We start from the raw sequence: 17,526 nt of genomic DNA on the forward strand, positions 1-17,526 counted from the left end.
GCCTTTAGGTAGATTGAAGTCCATGGCTGGGAGACTGATGGAGGCCGATGGAATGAGGGTATGTTGTGTGTGTGTGTGTGTGTGAGAGAGAGAGAGAGAGTGTGTGTGTTTGTGTGTGTTTGTGTGCGGGCCTGCACCCAGCCAGAGGGGAAGTCGCAGAGGCCTGAGCTCGAAGCAGGAAAAGCGGGGCTCCCCTCTCCTCCAGAGTCAGCGAGCTGCAGCCCCGGCTGGGCTGGGGCGCTGGGGCCACCGAAGCCGCTGGGGCCGCCGGGGCCGGGTACGCAAACACCCACGTGTGGTTGTGCTATTTTTAACCTGTCAAAGCTGAAGTAAAATTCCTTTGGGGTAGCAAGGTCCACCGGCCTAGGGTGGGGTTGCCCCCGTCCCCTAACCCTTCCTGTGGCTCCCCCTGAGCCCCAAATCCTTCCCAGGACAACTCCCCTCTGACCCACAAATCTTACCCGGGACTGCCCACCCCGTCGATCCCCAAGTTCTTCCTGTGGCAGTGCCCCCCAAATTCTAAAATCCTTCCCAAGCTCCCCCAATCTCCAAAGTGTTTCTGGGGCTTTTCTCTAAATACCCAAAACCCAAATCCTGCCCAGGACTGCCCCCGCCAAAATCCCCAAATCCTTTCCGGGGCTCTCCCCTCCTCCCTCCATTATCCCCAAATCCTTCCCAAGACTCTCTCCCCATGATCCCCAAATCCTACCTGGGGCTGCTCCCCATCTCCAAATCCTTCCTGGTGCTCTCCCTCCCTGATCCCCAAATCCTACCCGGAGCCCCATGCCGATCCCCAAGTCTTTCCAGGGACCGCCCCCCTCTGACTCCCAAATCCTATCCGGGACTGCCTCCCTACCCCCAGATCATTACATAACCCCTGATCCTCGAATTCTACCTGGGGACAAGGCCGAGGCACTGGTGGCCTTGTAGCTTGGGGGGAAACTGAGGCATTGAGAAGGGGAACCAGGTTGTGGGGGCACAGGGACACCACTGAGGACCTGGAACCCCCCTCACCACCGGCCTCCGGCTACAGCCCTGACCCCACCCTCCCCAGCACCCCACCACCTCAAACCACATCTGTCCGGCCCACCCCCTAACCCGCTCACCCAAATTGGCCAGGACAGGGGTCCCCAGGAGTGCAGGAGGACAGAGACCACCCCTCCGACCTGTCCGCCCCCCACCCCACCCACCCCCACACACCTCGGCCGCCCCTCTCTCTGCTCCAGCAATGGCAGGTGTCTTGCAGAAGAAGACCATGGGAAGGCACCTCGTTCCTGTCAGTTGTGTGACCTTGGGCAAGTCACTCAACTTCTCTATTTGTGGTATTTGTAAAGTGCTTATTATGCGCTAAGCGCTAGAATGGATACAAGCGAATCGGGTTGGACACCATCCCTATCTCTCATGGGGCTGACCGTGACGATCGTAATCCCCATTTTATAGATGAGGGAACTGAGGCCCAGAGAAGTGTAAGTGACCTGCCCAAGGTCACACGGCAGACAAGCAGCAGAGCTGGGATTAGAACCCAGGTCCTTCTGAGTCCCAGCCCCATCCTCAGTAGGCCACGTTTATGCCTCAATTGTAAAAATGGGGGGTCAATCCCTGCTCTCCCTCCCCTTTATCCTGGGTGCCCCACGTGGGCCAGGGACTGAATCTGATCTTCTTATATTATCTTTATCCCAGTGCTCACTACGATGCTTGGCACACGGCAAGTGCTTAAATACCACCATGATGATGATGATGATGATTCCTTGGTCTCCCCTCATGTGGCTCTGCTAGCAGGGTAGTCAACAATAACAATAACAATTCTCGTATTCGTTAAGCATTTACTGTGTGCTAGGCACTGTACTAAGTGTTGGGGTGGATACAAACAAATAGCATTGGGCACAGTCTAGGTCCCACACTGGACTCACAGTCTTAATCCCCATTTTACAAACGAGGCAACTGCATGGTTATACTGGCCAGATAATAAAATACCTTGGCATGTAGTAAGCGCTTAACAAATACCATAATAATAATTATTATTAATAACAATTCTGGTTATTATTATAACAATCACAATTCTCTCAATCCTCCCGGATCTGACTGGCTTCTCCTCGTGCTGGGACTCCTAGCTCTCCTGGTAGCCACAAAACTCCAACCTGCAAGGCTGGGACCCTAAGTCAAAGCAGTGAGGCCTATCAATAAATCAATCAATCAATCAATCAATCGTATTTATTGAGTGCTTACTGTGTGCAGAGCACTGTACTAAGCGCTTGGGAAGTCCAAGTTGGCAACATATAGAGACGGTCCCTACCCAACAGTGGGCTCACAGTCTAGAAGGGGGAGACAGAGAACAAAACCAGATTAACAAAATAAAATAAATAGAATAGATATGTACAAGTAACATAGAGTAATAAATCCTTACAAACATATATACATATATACAGGTGCTGTGGGGAAGGGAAGGAGGTAAGGCAGGGGGGATGGAGAGGGGGAGGAGAGGGAGAGGAAGGAGGGGGCTCAGTCTGAAGGCCTAGTGAGAAGAGCCCATACCTGGGAGTCAAGGGGTCTGGGTTCTAATCCCACCTCTGCCACTTGCCTTTTGTGGGACCTTGGGCAAGTCCCTTTACTTCTCTGTGCCTCAGTTTCCTTACCTGTAAAACAGGGACTAAATAGCTGTTTTCCCTTTCCCTTAGTCTGTGACCTCGCATAGGCCACCGTCTCTGTCTGACCGGATTATCTTGTATTTCCCCCAGAATTTAGTAGTGAGCCCGTTGTTGGGTAGGGACTGTCTCTATCTGTTGCCGACTTAAGAGAAGCAGCGTGGCTCAGTGGAAAGAGCCCGGGCTTTGGAGTCACGGGTTCAAATTCCGGCTTCGCCGATTGTCAGCTGTGTGACTTTGGGCAAGTCACAACTTCTCTGGGCCTCAGTTACCTCAGCTGTAAAGTGGGGATGAAGACTGCGAGCCCCCCGTGGGACAACCTGATTACTTTGTAACCTCCCCAGCGCTTAGAACAGTGCTTTGCACATAGTAAGCACTTAATAAATGCTATCATTATTATTGTACTTCCCAAGCGCTTAATACAGTGCTCTGCACACAGTAAGTGCTCAATAAATAATGATTGAATGAATGAATGAATAATAATAATAACCGTGGCATTTGTTAAGCCCTTACTATGTACCGGGCACTATATTAAGCGCTGGGCTGGATACAAGCAAATCGGGTTGGACACAGTCCCTGTCCCACAGGGCGCTCACAGTCTCAATCCCCATTTTCCAGATGGGGTAACCGAGACCCAGAGAAGTAAAGTGACTTGCCCAAGGTCACAGAGCAGATGGGGCAGAGCCAAGATTAGAACCCATGACCTTCTGACTCCCAAGCCCATGGCGGTTGGCACATAGTAAGCACTTAAACACACAATTCTGAGAATTAATTATTATTAAATCCCCAAGAGTCTTCTCGCCGTACCACGACCTCGTCTGTATCACCACCAATCCCTCACCCACATTCATTCATTCATTCATTCAATAATATTTATTGAGTGCTTACTGTGTGCAGAGCACTGCACTAAGCGCTTGGGAAGTACAATTTGGCAACATATAGAGACGGTCCCTACCCAACCGCGGGCTCACAGTCTAGAATGGGGAGACAGACAACAAAACAAAACATATTAACAGAATAAAATAAATAGAATAAATATGTACAAATAAAATAAATAAATAAATAAATAGAGTAATAAAATCCAGCCTGGAACTCTTTCTCCCTTCAGTTCCGACAACCACCCATCGCTCTTTGCCCCCGCCATCTCCCTTATTTGTAATTTATTTTAGTATCTGTCTCTCCCACTAGGCTGCAAACTCTTTGTTGGCAGGTATCGTGTCTACCGACTCTATTGCCTTGTACTCTCCCAAATGCTCAGAACAGTGCTCTGCACACAGTGAGCATTCAATAAATACCATTGATTGATCGATAGAGTCAATCTCTCCTCACCTGTAGATCCATCCTGGCTCCTTGCCTGGCAATGTCCAGGAATCCCCCTATACATACACCCTCACACACCTACCACAACGATAAAAATGACAACAACATTGGCAAGTCGGGGCAGCAACCCAGCTTGCTCTCTCTTTCACATGCACACACACACACACACACACACATTTGCACACTCCTCTACATACAATGTCACCCACAGTCACACACGTACATCATAGTCACTCCAACATACAGTGCCACAAACACACAGGTGCACACTCTTACAATCACACCACACAACCAGCCAGCCACACACTCTTTCACCCCAGTCGGACACACACTCACCCCTCACACGCTCCCTGACACATTCTCACACTCCTGGGCCCACTCCCTCACAATCCCACGCTCTGCTCAATCTCACACATCACCTCCCAGATTTGCTCACCGTCACACTTTCATACACTATTGCATTCACGGACACGAACACTACTCCCTCCACAGACATGCACACACTCGCACACAGAACACCACATTCCCCCAATACACAGATCCACACACACACAATCACACACTCACACAAACACCACACTCCCCCGACACATAAGCCCACAGACACCGACACAATCACACATTTGCACAGACACCACGCTCCCCCAACACACACACATGCACAGATACACATACAATCATTCAGACACCACACTCATTCATTCATTCATTCAATCGTATTTATTGAGCGCTTACTGTGTGCAGAGCACTGTGCTAAGCGCTTGGGAAGTGCAAGTTTGCAACACTCCCCGAACACACCTACCCACAAAGACACCCAAACAATCACACACTTACACACAGACACCACGGTCCTCCAACACATATCCCTACATGGATACATATACGATCACACACAGACACAATATTTCCCCAGCATACAAACCTGCACAGATATACATGCAATCATGTACTTACCCACAGACACCACGCTCCAACACACATCCCCACACAGATTCGCATACAATTACTCTCACACACACACACAATATTTCCCCAGCATACAAACCTGCACAGATATGCATGCAATTATGTACTTACCCACAGACACCACGCTCCAACACACATCCCCACACAGATTCACATACAATCACTCTCTCTCACACACACACACACACACACACACCCATACTCCCCCAATCACACATACTCACATGGATATGCATGCAATCACACGTTCATACATAGGCACCACATTCCCGCCCCCCCTTACACACACACGCACACACCCATACTCCCCCAATCACACATACTCACATGGATATACATGCAATCACACGTTCATACATAGGCACCACATTCCCGTCCCCCCTTACACACACACACACACACACACACACACACACACACACACACACACACACACACACATACAGTCATTCTCCTCTCTCTCTCTCTCTTCCCCCCCCCACCAAACCCTCTCCACCATCAAAGAAAGTTGGTGGGAAGGAAGGGGAGTCTAGTATGGGGGAGCGAGGGAGGACCAGGCTCCCCAGGATCAGTCAGTCAATGGCATTTATTGAGTGTTTACTATGCACCGAGCACCGTACTGAGCACTTAAGAGAGTACAATGCAATGGTAGACATGTTCCCTGCCCACAACAAGCTTGTAGTCTAGAGGGGAAAGTCCCCTCCGACTGGGAGGGATTGATGTGGGTATGACCAGAGGTAGGGGGATGCCTGGATTGACCTCTTAGTCTGAGGTTGTGGGGATACTATCATTTGTGGAGGGAGAGAGTAACACTGGAGTGGGAGCTGAGAGGGAGGGGTGGGGCAGCCCAGTGGTTTCCTTTTGCTGCCTTCCTTCCTCTGCTGTTTGCCTTAGGGCCGGGTTGTTTCCCACTCTGGGCCGCAGCCGTATAATGGGATGGGAGGGGGAGATGTGGGGAGGATGGCTGGGAGATGATAGCTTAAAGAACAGCCACCAGGCCGGACCCACCTCCCACCCAAATGCCCGGTGGGACCCTCCCTCACACTTCTTCCCCAAGCGGCCTCCTCCGGGAAGCCACCTCGGATTTACCGGGTAAAGACAGGGCTGCCGAAGCCCCGACCCCCTGCGGATCTGGCCAAATCTGGGGGCCTGGGCTGGGCCCGGTGCGGCCAGAAAGGGAGTCTCTAGCCCCTGACTAGTCCCCGAGGGCTTTCAATCAATCAATCAATCGTATTTATTGAGCGCTTACTATGTGCAGAGCACTGTACTAAGCGCTTGGGAAGTACAAATTGGCAACACATAAAGACAGTCCCTACCCAACAGTGGGCTCACAGTCTAAAAGGGGGAGACAGAGAACAAAACCAAACATACCAACAAAATAAAATAAATAGGATAGAAATGTACAAGTAAAATAAATAAATAAATAAATAAATAGAGTAATAAATATGTGTAAATGTGTAAATAAATAGAGTAATAAATAGGCTTTGCGTGGAGGGCGGGGAAGGCTCTGTCCAAGCCCATCCCATCCCAAGGTGGTCCATCCTGGCCGCAACCAAGATGGGAGGCAGAAGACCCCCCTCCACCGCTCAGTGCGGAGCCCGCCGAGGGGCGCAGGAAGGCAGGAGGCCTGCCGCTTACAAGCCTTCCCTCCCTGCCGCCTGACTTCGGACTGGCTGAGTCTAACGTCTTTTAGAGCCTGGGAAGGGGTGCCGAGTGACTTTCTTTCCCATCCAGAGATCTAGTGTATGTCACGACCCAAGCTTGGCAGGTAGAGGCCCTGGGTTCTAATCCTGACTCTGTCACTGTGTGTTGTGTGATCTTAGTCGAGTCACTTCACTTCTCTGGGCCTCAGTTTCCTCACCTATAAAACAGGAGTTCAGTGCCTGGTCTCACCCCTACTTAGACTGTGAGCCCACTTGGGTAGGGACTGTCTCTATATGTTGCCAACTTGTACTTCCCAAGCACTTAGTACAGTGCTCCGCACACAGTAAGTGCTCAATAAATACGATTGATTGATTGATTGATTGTGAGCCCCATGTGGAACAGGGACAGGGTTCACCGCAATGATCTTGGGCCCACCCCAGTGCTTGGCACATAGTAAGCGCTTAACAAATCCTCCAATGATGATTATTATAAGGAGAGGGAGAAGGGGAAAGAGGTGGAGGAGGGTGGGGCCCAGGAGACTCCCCCACCACTGACCAATCTCTGACCCGATCTCCAAATCCTCCCTGAGGAATGGGGGTGGGGGGTGCCCAGACTCTCCCCGCCTCAGGAGGAAGTCACAGTAGAGAAACCCAATCATCAACCCATTTCCTCCCGCACTTGCGCCTATTCCTCCCCACCCCAACCCCCAGTCCTCCCTCCCTCACCTCCCACCCTCCCTTCCCGCCTTGCTCCAGGCCCGGTCTGAGGGGACTGCCCCTCCTCGCCTTTTAAGTCCCTCCTCCAAGCAGCCCTCCAGGATTGAACAGCATCAACCCCGCCCAGGGCTAACCCCTTCTGCGCCAAAAAAGGCCCCTCAGTGTGGGCTTGGGACTCCTGGGAACCCACGGGTGGGAGCTCATGGACATGCTTTGCTGGGGTTTGGTTGGAGGGGGTAGCAGGAGGGGGGATTTGTAGGGATGAGGGGGTTGTGATATGGAGATGCAGTTATTTCTGCACTTGGAGATGTAGAAAAGGAGAGAGAGGAAAAAGGGGGAGAGGAATGAGAATGAGAAAGGTGTGATGGTGGGGACATGTGTGTCTCTGTATCATACTCTCCCAAGTGCTTAGTACGGTGCTCTGCGCACAGTAAGCAGCGTGGCTCAGTGGAAAGAGCCCGGGCTTTGGAGTCAGAGGTCATGGGTTCAAATTCCGGCTCCACCACTCGTCAGCTGGGTGACTTTGGGCAAGTCACTTAACTTCTCTGGGCCTCAGTTACCTCATCTGTAAAATGGGGATTAAGACTGTAAGCCCCACATGGGACAACCTGATCACCTTGTAAATTCCCCAGCACTTAGAACAGTGCTCTGCACATAGTAAACGCTTAATAAATGCAATTATTAGTAAGCGCTCAATAAATATGGCAATGAATGAATGAATATCCAACAAGTGGGTGGGTGAGGGGTCTGGGCTTGATGGTGTGTGTGTGTGTCTGTGTGTGTTTAAGGGAGAGTAGGGGTTGTATATGTGATGGCATGTGTGTGTATGTTGGGGGCACTGTGTAGGGCTGGGTATGATGGTGTTTGTCATTTGTGGGAGTGAGGGTAAGGGGGCTGTTTGTTTGAAGGGGTTTGGGTGTGGGAGCCGGGGTCATTCATTCATTCATTCAATCGTATTTATTGAGCGCTTACTGTGTGCAAAGCACTGTACTAAAGCGCTTGGAAAGTCCAAGTTGTCAACATATAGAGACGGTCCCTACCCAACAGCGGGCTCACGGTCTAGAAGGGGGTCGGGGGGTTGGGGGGTGGGCAGGGGAAGCAAGAGGAAGGGAGCTGCGGTGTTTGTTCATGGGAGGCTGGGTTTGATGGTCTTTGGTGTGTTGGCAGAGAGGGGAATATGTATGTGTTGTGGGGAGGGATGTGTGTGTGCAGGGTGGGGGGGGCGGGGGGAGAGACTGGGGGGATTCTGGCCCCAGGAGGCCTTCGGAAAACTGGAAAGGAGGAGGAGGGGGGTGTCGAGGGTGGGGGAACCAGGCCAGAGGGGCTCTTTCAGTGCAGACTCTTACTGTGAGACCCTTCCCCTACGCCCCTCCCGGGGTCACACGAGGAGGTAGGAAGAGGCAGGGAGGGAGAAGGGGGGGACCTGATATCAATTTTATGCAAATAAACCGTAAAGGCCATGGAAATCTGCTTCAAGGTTATTGGTTTCTTTAGCTAAACAATTCGGGCTTTTTTGGTGTAGGGCAAAAGAGAGGGATTTTCTTCATTGGGGTATGACGAGAAAAGGAAACCAGTGGGGAAAAAGTTAATCCCCCTCACTCAAATCCAAACTCATCCCTCTCTCCTCCCAGACATTTAAAAGAACCCAGGCCCTGGACGAACTGCCTCCCGCCAGTAAACCGCATGGCGGATAGCCCGGTCCCTGAACGAGCAGCAGCGTGGATAGAGCAGGTGTCCGGGAGTCGGAGGGCCTGAGTTCTAATCCTGGCTCCATCGCTCTGCACACAGTAAGCGCTCAATAAATACAATTGATTAAAAATTTTTTTTAACTTGTACTTCCCAAGCGCTTAGTACAGTGCTCTGCACACAGTAAGCACTCAATAAATACGATTGATTGATTGATTGACTGATTGTTTACTGTGTGATTTGGGGCAACTCATTTCACTTCTCTGGGCCTCAGTTACCTCATCTGTTAAATGGGGATTAAGATTGTGAGCCCTACGTGGGACAGGGACTGTGTCCATCCTGATTATCTTTTACATGTCTCCAATGTTTAGTACAGTGCCTGGCAATTAGTAAGTACTTAACGAATACCATTTTGGGGGTGGGAGGGGTGTTCCCTGCGCAGGTAATTCAGACTGCGGATAACCCAGCCCCTGGATGAACTATCCTGCACAGCTGGGCCACATGATAGATTCCCCACATTTTAGAACTACTCCACACGCAGGGATAATCCGCACTGTGGATAACCCACTCTTAAAAAACAGCAGTATGAGAGGAAGAGAAGCTTCAATTGCCTCTTCTGTAAAATGGGGATTAAGACTGTGAGCGCCACGTGGGACAACCTGATTACTTTGTATCTACCCCAGTGTTTAGAACAGTGCTTGGCACATAGTAAATTCTTAACAAATACCATTATTATTATTATTATGCTCATTTAGATAACACATACTGTGGCTAGCCCCACCCCTTGATTAACCACATAGTGGATAATCCACACTTCAGATAGTCCACCACTTGGAATAACCATGCCGCACGGATAATCCACACTGTAGAAAATCCACACTGTAGATAGCCCACCCCTTAGATTAACCATTCAGCACAGATAATCCATACTGCGGCTAGTCCACCACTTGGAATAACCATGCCGCGCAGATAATCCACACTGCAGATAACCCACACAGTAGATAGCCCACCCCATGAATGAACCATGCCACAGAGATTTTTATCCATACTGCGGATAGTCCACCGCTTGGAATAACCTGGCCGCACAGATAATCTACACTGCAGATAGCCCATCCGTTAGATTGACCATGCCATGCAGCTAATCCACACTACGGATAACACCCCACCCCAGTTTGGCTTTGAGGGCCAGGGACCATCTCTAACTCTCAGCAAAACAGTCTTTCCCATCACTTGGTATAGTGCTTTACGGAGAGTTGACGCTTAATGCATACTACTGCTACAAATACTACTACCAGTACGCCTTACTGGGTAACCTCCTCCGACAGCAAACCTCCCCAATAACCCAATCCCCAGATAACGCACACCTTGGCTAAACCAACCCTGGTCCCACGGATGCCGAACCTTTGAGTCCTCGGGCTCCTCTTGGACAGATTTTGCGAAAGGGAAGCGAGGCTGGGGGGTGGATAGGAGGGAGGGGGGAGGAAGGAGGAGGACGAGGAGGAAGAGGAGTATGTTTAAAATAGGCTTTGGGGGGAGAACTGCCTAGACTGGTATCTGAACCTGAGTGGCTCTGAGAGGGCATCAGAGGGCGGGGATGGGGGGTGTGTGGGTTGGGGAACGGACTCTAAGCAGGGGAAAGCAGCTTTTACAAAAAGGAGGCTTATTTCCCAGAAAAGGCCCTGCAGGGGAATGTACGCTTCCTCTCAGGTTTAACCCCGGGTTCCCGGCCCACCTCCACCCAGCCAGATTCTTCAGTCCGGGGGTGAGTGGGCAGGGGGATGGGCCATTCAAGGTTATTTCCTTTCTGGCCCCAGGAGAAGGGGGGAGGGAGGTTGTGATTTAAAATGCAGCAAGCAGGAACTGAGTTAGACTTAAAGTAGAACTTCCTGAGGGCCTGGGAGATTCGCCCCCGCCACCTGGGGCAGGTGGTTGGAGGGGGCTGGGGGAGGGGGACGGGGGGAGGGGATGCCTCTTATCCTACTTGTCCTGGATGGGATGGGCATCAGCTGCCTGGAGGCAGGGGGATGGACAAGGAGGCCACTCTGGGTTTCTAGGGGAGGGGAGGACAGGGGGGAGGAGGAGGAGGAAGAGGAGGAGGAGGTGAAGGGAGAAATGAACCGGACAGAGTTTCAACCTCCTGGATCAGATGGATTCAGTATGGACAGGCCACGCCCCCGCTGACCCAACAAGGACCCAACAACAGAGAATGGACTGGGACTGCAGCAGGAGGGGTTTAGGTTAGACATTAGGACTCACTTCCTGATAGCGTGCGGAAGGGCGCAGGACATATCGGGATGGGAGCCGGGGGAGGCTGGGCAAGTCCTTGCCCACTGGCCTGGGGAGGACCAAAAGAGCCAGCGGCTGGGGGCCCGGAGACCCGGGTTCTAGTCCCAGCTCTGACGCATGAGCTTGGGTGAGTCATTTTACTTTTCTGTGCCTCAATTTCCTCGACTGTAAAATGGGGATACAACATCTGTGAGCCCCGAGTGGGACAAGGACTGTGTCTGATCCGATGATCTTGTCTCTACCCCGGCGCGTAGCACAGTGAGTGGCACAGAATAAGTGTTTAATACCATTGGTGTTATCCTTGTCACACAAACATTTCTAGAAGCCCCACTGTCTAGTTCAGCACTTATATTCAGCGGGACAGAGATCCCTCCAACCTCCTAGCCCCCATTCAAACCCAGAGGGGCTGACCTTCCCCACACCTGCCTCACTCAGGCCCAGAGGGTAAGACCCCTCTGACCCCATCCCATTTATTCCAACTGCCTCATGCTCAGCCCTTCCTTCCAAACCAATTTATCCTGCACCCTCCTCTGAAAATTGCCAATTACTGGCCCAAGGTCACACAGCACACTGGAACTGGGATTCGAGTTCAGGGCTCCCAACTTCCAGCTCCTCCTGGAACGAGCGCCTAGCATCAGGAGGCCTGGGATCTCATCTCGGCTCCGTCACTTGCCTGCTGTGTGACCTTAGGCAAGGGATTTTGCTGCTCTGTGCCTCAGTTTCCACCTCTTTTAAAAATGAGGAGAAGATTCCTATTCTTCCTCTCCCTTAGGCCGTGAGCCCCATGTGGAACAGGGACTATGTCTGATCCACGTATAGTCTATCTATCCCGACGCTTAGTGCAGTGCATGACAGTCTAGTGGATAGAGCACAACCCTGGAAGTCAGAAGGATCTGGGTTCAAGTCCCGGTTCTGCCATTTGTCTGCTGTGGGACCTTGGGTAAGCCACTTCACTTCTCTGGGCCTCAATTCCCTCATCTGTAAAATGGGGATTAAGACTGTGAGCCCCATGCGGGATAGGGACTGTGTCCAACCTGATTAACCTGTATCTCCCCTAGCATTTAGAACAGTGCTTGACACATAATAAGCACTTAACATATACCATCATTATTAATTGCTTAACAAATATCCTGGCTACTATTAATAGTACAATGCACTACACTATGTGAATACTCAATAATAATAATAATAATGGCATTCGTTAAGCGCTTACTATGTGCCTAGCCCTGCACTTAACTTCTCTGGGCCTCAGTTCCCTCATCTGTAAAATGGGGATTAAGACTGTGAGCCCCCCGTGGGACAACCTGATCACCTTGTAATCTCCCAAGTGCTTAGAACAGTGCTTTGCACATAGTAAGCGCTTAATAAATGCCATCATTATTATTACTAAGTGCTGCGGTGGATACAAGCAAATCGAGTTGGACACAGTCCCTGCCCCATGTGGGACTCACAGTCTCAATCCCCCTTTTGCAGATGAGGTACCTAAGGTCCAGAGAAGTGACTTGCTCAAGGTCACACAGCAGACAAGTGGCGGAGTTGGAATTAGAACCCATGACCAATAATAATAATAATAATAATAATAATAATAATAATAATGGCATTTATTAAGTGCTTACTATGTGCAAAGCACTATTGTAAGTGCTGGGGAGGTTACAAAGTGATCAGGTTGTCCCACGGGGGGCTCAGAGTCTTCACCCCCATTTTACAGGTGAGGTAACTGAGGCCCAGAGAAGTGAAATGACTTGCCCAGAGTCACACAGCTGACAATTGGCCACGCCGCTTCTCTAACCAAGTAACCAATGTTACTCTTATTGCTGCTGCCCCTTGGGGGTCACTGAGGTCCCAGAGTCCAGGCCACTTGGTCTCCAGTGGCGGGATGTGGGAAAGGAGGAGCCAGAAAGGAGCAGAGCTGAGGTAAAAACAAGCCCCATTGGAGCCCCAGCTCTGAACGTGCTGTGTGACTTCTGACAAGCCCCTTAACCTCTCTGGGCTTCAGTTTCCCGGTGGAAAGAACTGCCGCCCACTCTCTGGCCCAACACGGACATCTTAACTTCTGGGATGGAAATGCACAGAGTTTGAAATCTCGGAAAGGGAGCAGCATGGTACAGGGCATGAAGACAATTCAACTACATTCCCTCCGGGAACTTCCCCCAATGATTCCAGCAGCCCTGGTGGGGTTACGCTGAGAAGCAGTGAAGCCTAGTGGCTAGAGCCACTACGAAGCAGCGTGGCTCAGTGGAAAGAGCCCGGGCTTTGGAGTCAGAGGCCGTGGGTTCAAATCCCGGCCCCGCCACTTGTCAGCTGTGTGACTTTGGGCAAGTCACTTCACTTCTCTGGGCCTCAGTTCCCTCATCCGTAAAATGGGAATGAAGACTGTGAGCCCCTCGTGGGACAACCTGATTACCTTGTATCTAACCCAGCGCTTAGAACAGTGCTTTGCACATAGTAAGCACTTAACAAATACCAACATTATTATTATTAGAGCCCCCTCCTTCCTCTCCCCCTCCTCCCCCTCCCCATCCCCCCGCCTTACCTCCTTCCCCTTCCCACAGCACCTGTATATATGTATATATATTTGTACGTATTTATTACACTATTTATTTATTTTACTTGTACATATTTATTCTATTTCTTTTATTTTGTTAATATGTTTTGTTTTGTCATCTCTCTGCCCCTTCTAGACTGTGAGCCCGCTGTTGGGTAGGGACCGTCTCTATATGTTGCCAACTTGTACTTCCCAAGCGCTTAGTACAGTGCTCTGCACACAGTAAGCGCTCAATAAATATGATTGAATGAATGAATGAATAGAGCACGAGTCTGGGAGTCAGATGGAGCCGGGTTCTAATCCTGGCCCTGCCACTTGTCTGCTGTGTGACCTTGGGCAAGTCTCTTAACTTCTCTGGGCCTCAGGTACCTCTTCTGTAAAACAGGGGTTAAGACTGTGAGCCCCTTGTGGGACAGGGACTGCATCCAATCTGATTGGTTTGTAACCAGCGCTTAGTACAGTGCCTGGCACATAATAAGCCCTTAACAACTGCCAAAATTATCGTTAATTATTATTATTATTATTATTATCATCACACATACCCCCCCCCCCCCCCACCACCACCACAGGCAACAACCGTTTTGGACAGGGAACTTGTCTACCAACTCTGTTATATTGCAGTCTCCCAAGCGCTTAGTACAGTACCCTGCACACAATAAATACCATTGATTGATTGATTAATTGATTGACCCAGGGCACCCTGCCCATCTCTGGCCCTCCTTTCCCCACACCCTACTGGGCATTTGGAACTGAGGTGCCAGAAGGCTGTAGGAGCAGCGTGGCTCAGTGGAAGGAGCCCGGGCTTTGGAGTCAAAGGTCATGGGTTCAAATCCCGGCTCCGCCAATTGTCGGCTGTGTGACTTTGGGCAAGTCACTTCACTTCTCTGGGCCTCAGTTACCTCATCTGTAAAATGGGGATGAAGACTGTGAGCCCCCTGTGGGACAACCTGATCACCTTATAACCTCCCCAGCGCTTAGAACAGTGCTTTGCACATAGTAAGCGCCTAATAAATGCTATCATTAGTAGTAGTAGTAGTAGTAGTAGCAGTGGAAGGAGCCCGGGCTTTGGAGTCAGAGATCATGGGTTCAAATCCCACCTCCGCCAATTGGCGGCTGTGTGACTTTGGGCAAGTCACATTGCTTCTCTGGGCCTCAGCTACCTCATCTGTAAAATGGGGATTAAGACTGTGAGCCCCCCATGGGACAACCTGATTACCTTGTAACCTCCCCAGCACTTAGAACAGGGCTTTGCACATAGTAAACGCTTAATAAATGCCATTGTTATCATTAGAAGGAGCGGAGGAAGGTCTCAAAACACTTTCCCCGACTGCGCCCTCGTGATTCTTGTCTTGCTGCCCTCAGAGTTGGCTCAGAGAGGTTAAATGACTGGCCTGAGGTCACAGAGCACGCAAGGGAGCCACCTAGGACGCTTGAGCGTTCGGCGTCTCCGGCGCCAGGACCGTCGGCTTCCAAACCGGGGAGTGGGCTACGGCTTGGGGACTGGGCCTCCTCCCCTGGCTCCACCCGCACCCCTACCCCCACCTCCACCCCAACCAGAAAAACTTGTCCTTAAGAGGCAAAACCACAGGAAATGAAGCCCAACCTCAGCTCTTCACACCTGCCCCCCAGGCTCCACAGAACCCCCAGAAAGGGTCCCTCCAGGCCCCATTGCCTCCCCAGCCGTCTCGGTACACAACGCTTGGCAGAGGACGGATGGGGAGCGGGGGTCTGGGGACAGGCTCGGGGGGAGCCGGAGCCTGGCGTGGCTCCACAGTGGGCATTTCTGCGGTCCCTCCCCACCCCGGGCCTCTTTTAATCAATCAATCAATCAATCAATCAATCGTATTTATTGAGCGCTTACTATGTGCAGAGCACTGTACTAAACGCTTGGGAAGTACAAATTGGCAACACATAGAGACAGTCCCTACCCAACAGTGGGCTCACAGTCTAAAAGGGGGAGACAGAGAACAAAACCAAACATACCAACAAAATAAAATAAATAGGATAGAAATGTACAAGTAAAATAAATAGAGTAATAAATATGTGCAACCATATATACATATATACAGGTGCTGTGGGGAAGGGAAGGAGGTAAGATGGGGGGATGGAGAGGGGGACGAGGGGGAGAGGAAGGAAGGGGTTCAGTGTGGGAAGGCCTCCTGGAGGAGGTGCGCTCTCAGCAGGGCCTTGAAGGGAGGAAGAGAGCTAGCTTGGCAGAGGGGCAGAGGGAGGGCATTCCAGGCCCGGGGGATGACGTGGGCTGGGGGTCGATGGCGGGACAGGACTGTGAGCCCACTGCTGGGTAGAGACCGTCTCTATATGTTACCAACTTGTACTTCCCTAGTGCTTAGTACAGTGCTCTGCCCACAGTGAGCGCTCAATAAATACGACTGATGATGATGATGATGGAAGGCCTGAGGTTGGCGGTCGGCCCTGGTTCCGCCTGGGGTCGCGGGGGGGGGGGGCACTTACTGGTCATCTCCGACTTTCTTCACCCACGCCATGTCCCTCTCCGACTGGTTGGAGGCCAAGTCCTGGGGGTCACAGGCCACCTCAGCGAGACGCCCCTCAGGGGGCCGTGCCGCCCGGCCCGGGCCCCGGGGTGGAGGCCCGAGCCGGGGCGGCGGTGGGCAGGGCGGACCCCAGTGCGGCCCCCGCCCCCCGCCTGGGCCTGCGGCTGGGCCTTGCCTGGGTCCGGGTGTCCTGGAGCTGCTTCAGCTCGGCCTGGAGCTGTTCCTCCCGCCGCTGGGCCGCCCGGGCCTCGTGCTGGGCGCCTTCCAGAGCCTCCTCCAGCCGCTGGAGGGTCACTTCGCCGGCCGCCTCCAGCCCGCCTGCTCTCTGCCAGCCCAGCGACGGGTCCAGCGCTGAGGGCGACCGCGGGGGACAGAGGAAGGGAGGAAGGGAGGAAGGGGGGCGGTCAGCATTGCAATCCCCCAACCCCTCATTCCCCATAGGTCATCGTCCCACCCCAACCCCGCACCGACTGAGTCTTCTAGACTGCGAGCCCACTGTTGGGTCAGGACCGTCTCTATACGTTGCCAACTTGTACCTCCCAAGCGCTCAGTACAGTGCTCTGCACACAGTAAGCGCCCAATAAATACGATTGATTGATTGAGTGAGTGAGGGACCAGGATCCAGGATGCAACAGGGGGGACTGAGGTGGGATAACAGGACAGACTTCCTGGGCCAAGGGGGGCGAGGGGGGATAATATTAATAATAATAATAATGTTGGTATTTGTTAAGCGCTTGCTATGTGCCAAGCACTGTTCTAAGCGCTGGGATAGATACAAGGTTATTAGGTTGTCCCACTTGGGGCTCACAGTCTTGATTCCCAGTTTACAGATGAGGTAACTGAGGCGCAGAGAAGTTGTGACTTGCCCAAAGTCACACAGCTGACAATCAATCAATCAATCAATCGTATTTATTGAGCGCTTGCTGTGTGCAGAGCACTGTACTAAGCGCTTGGGAAGTACAAGTTGGCAACACATAGAGACGGTCCCTACCCAACAGTGGGCTCAAGAGCCAGGGTCAGAATTTGAACCCATGACCTCTGACTCCAAAGCCCGTGCTCTTTCCACAGAGCCACGCTGCTTTTAATAATAACAATAATGATGGCATTTGTTAAGCGCTTACTATGTGCCAAGCACTGTTCTAAGCGCTGGGCAGGGGGGATACAAGGTGATCAGGTTGTCCCACATGGGGCTCACAGTCTTAATCCCC

At 51.6% G+C, this 17,526-nt stretch overlaps 1 protein-coding gene across 6 annotated transcripts in view; it reads right to left on the reverse strand.

Moving 5' to 3' along the window:
- The window catches only part of TBKBP1 (TBK1 binding protein 1), a 41,289-nt gene that overhangs the window by 4,830 nt on the left and 18,933 nt on the right, over positions 1-17,526 (reverse strand). For all 6 annotated transcript variants that reach the window (XM_038754483.1, XM_038754484.1, XM_038754485.1 and 3 more), the window contains 2 exons: positions 16,494-16,669; positions 16,278-16,339 (listed from right to left, as the gene is read on the reverse strand). In XM_038754483.1, coding sequence (XP_038610411.1) covers positions 16,278-16,339; positions 16,494-16,669 — 238 coding nt within the window. The remainder of the gene's footprint in view (positions 1-16,277; positions 16,340-16,493; positions 16,670-17,526) is intronic.

The sequence above is a fragment of the Tachyglossus aculeatus genome, chromosome 11 (assembly GCF_015852505.1).
Source record: "Tachyglossus aculeatus isolate mTacAcu1 chromosome 11, mTacAcu1.pri, whole genome shotgun sequence".
Lineage (NCBI taxonomy): Eukaryota > Metazoa > Chordata > Mammalia > Monotremata > Tachyglossidae > Tachyglossus > Tachyglossus aculeatus.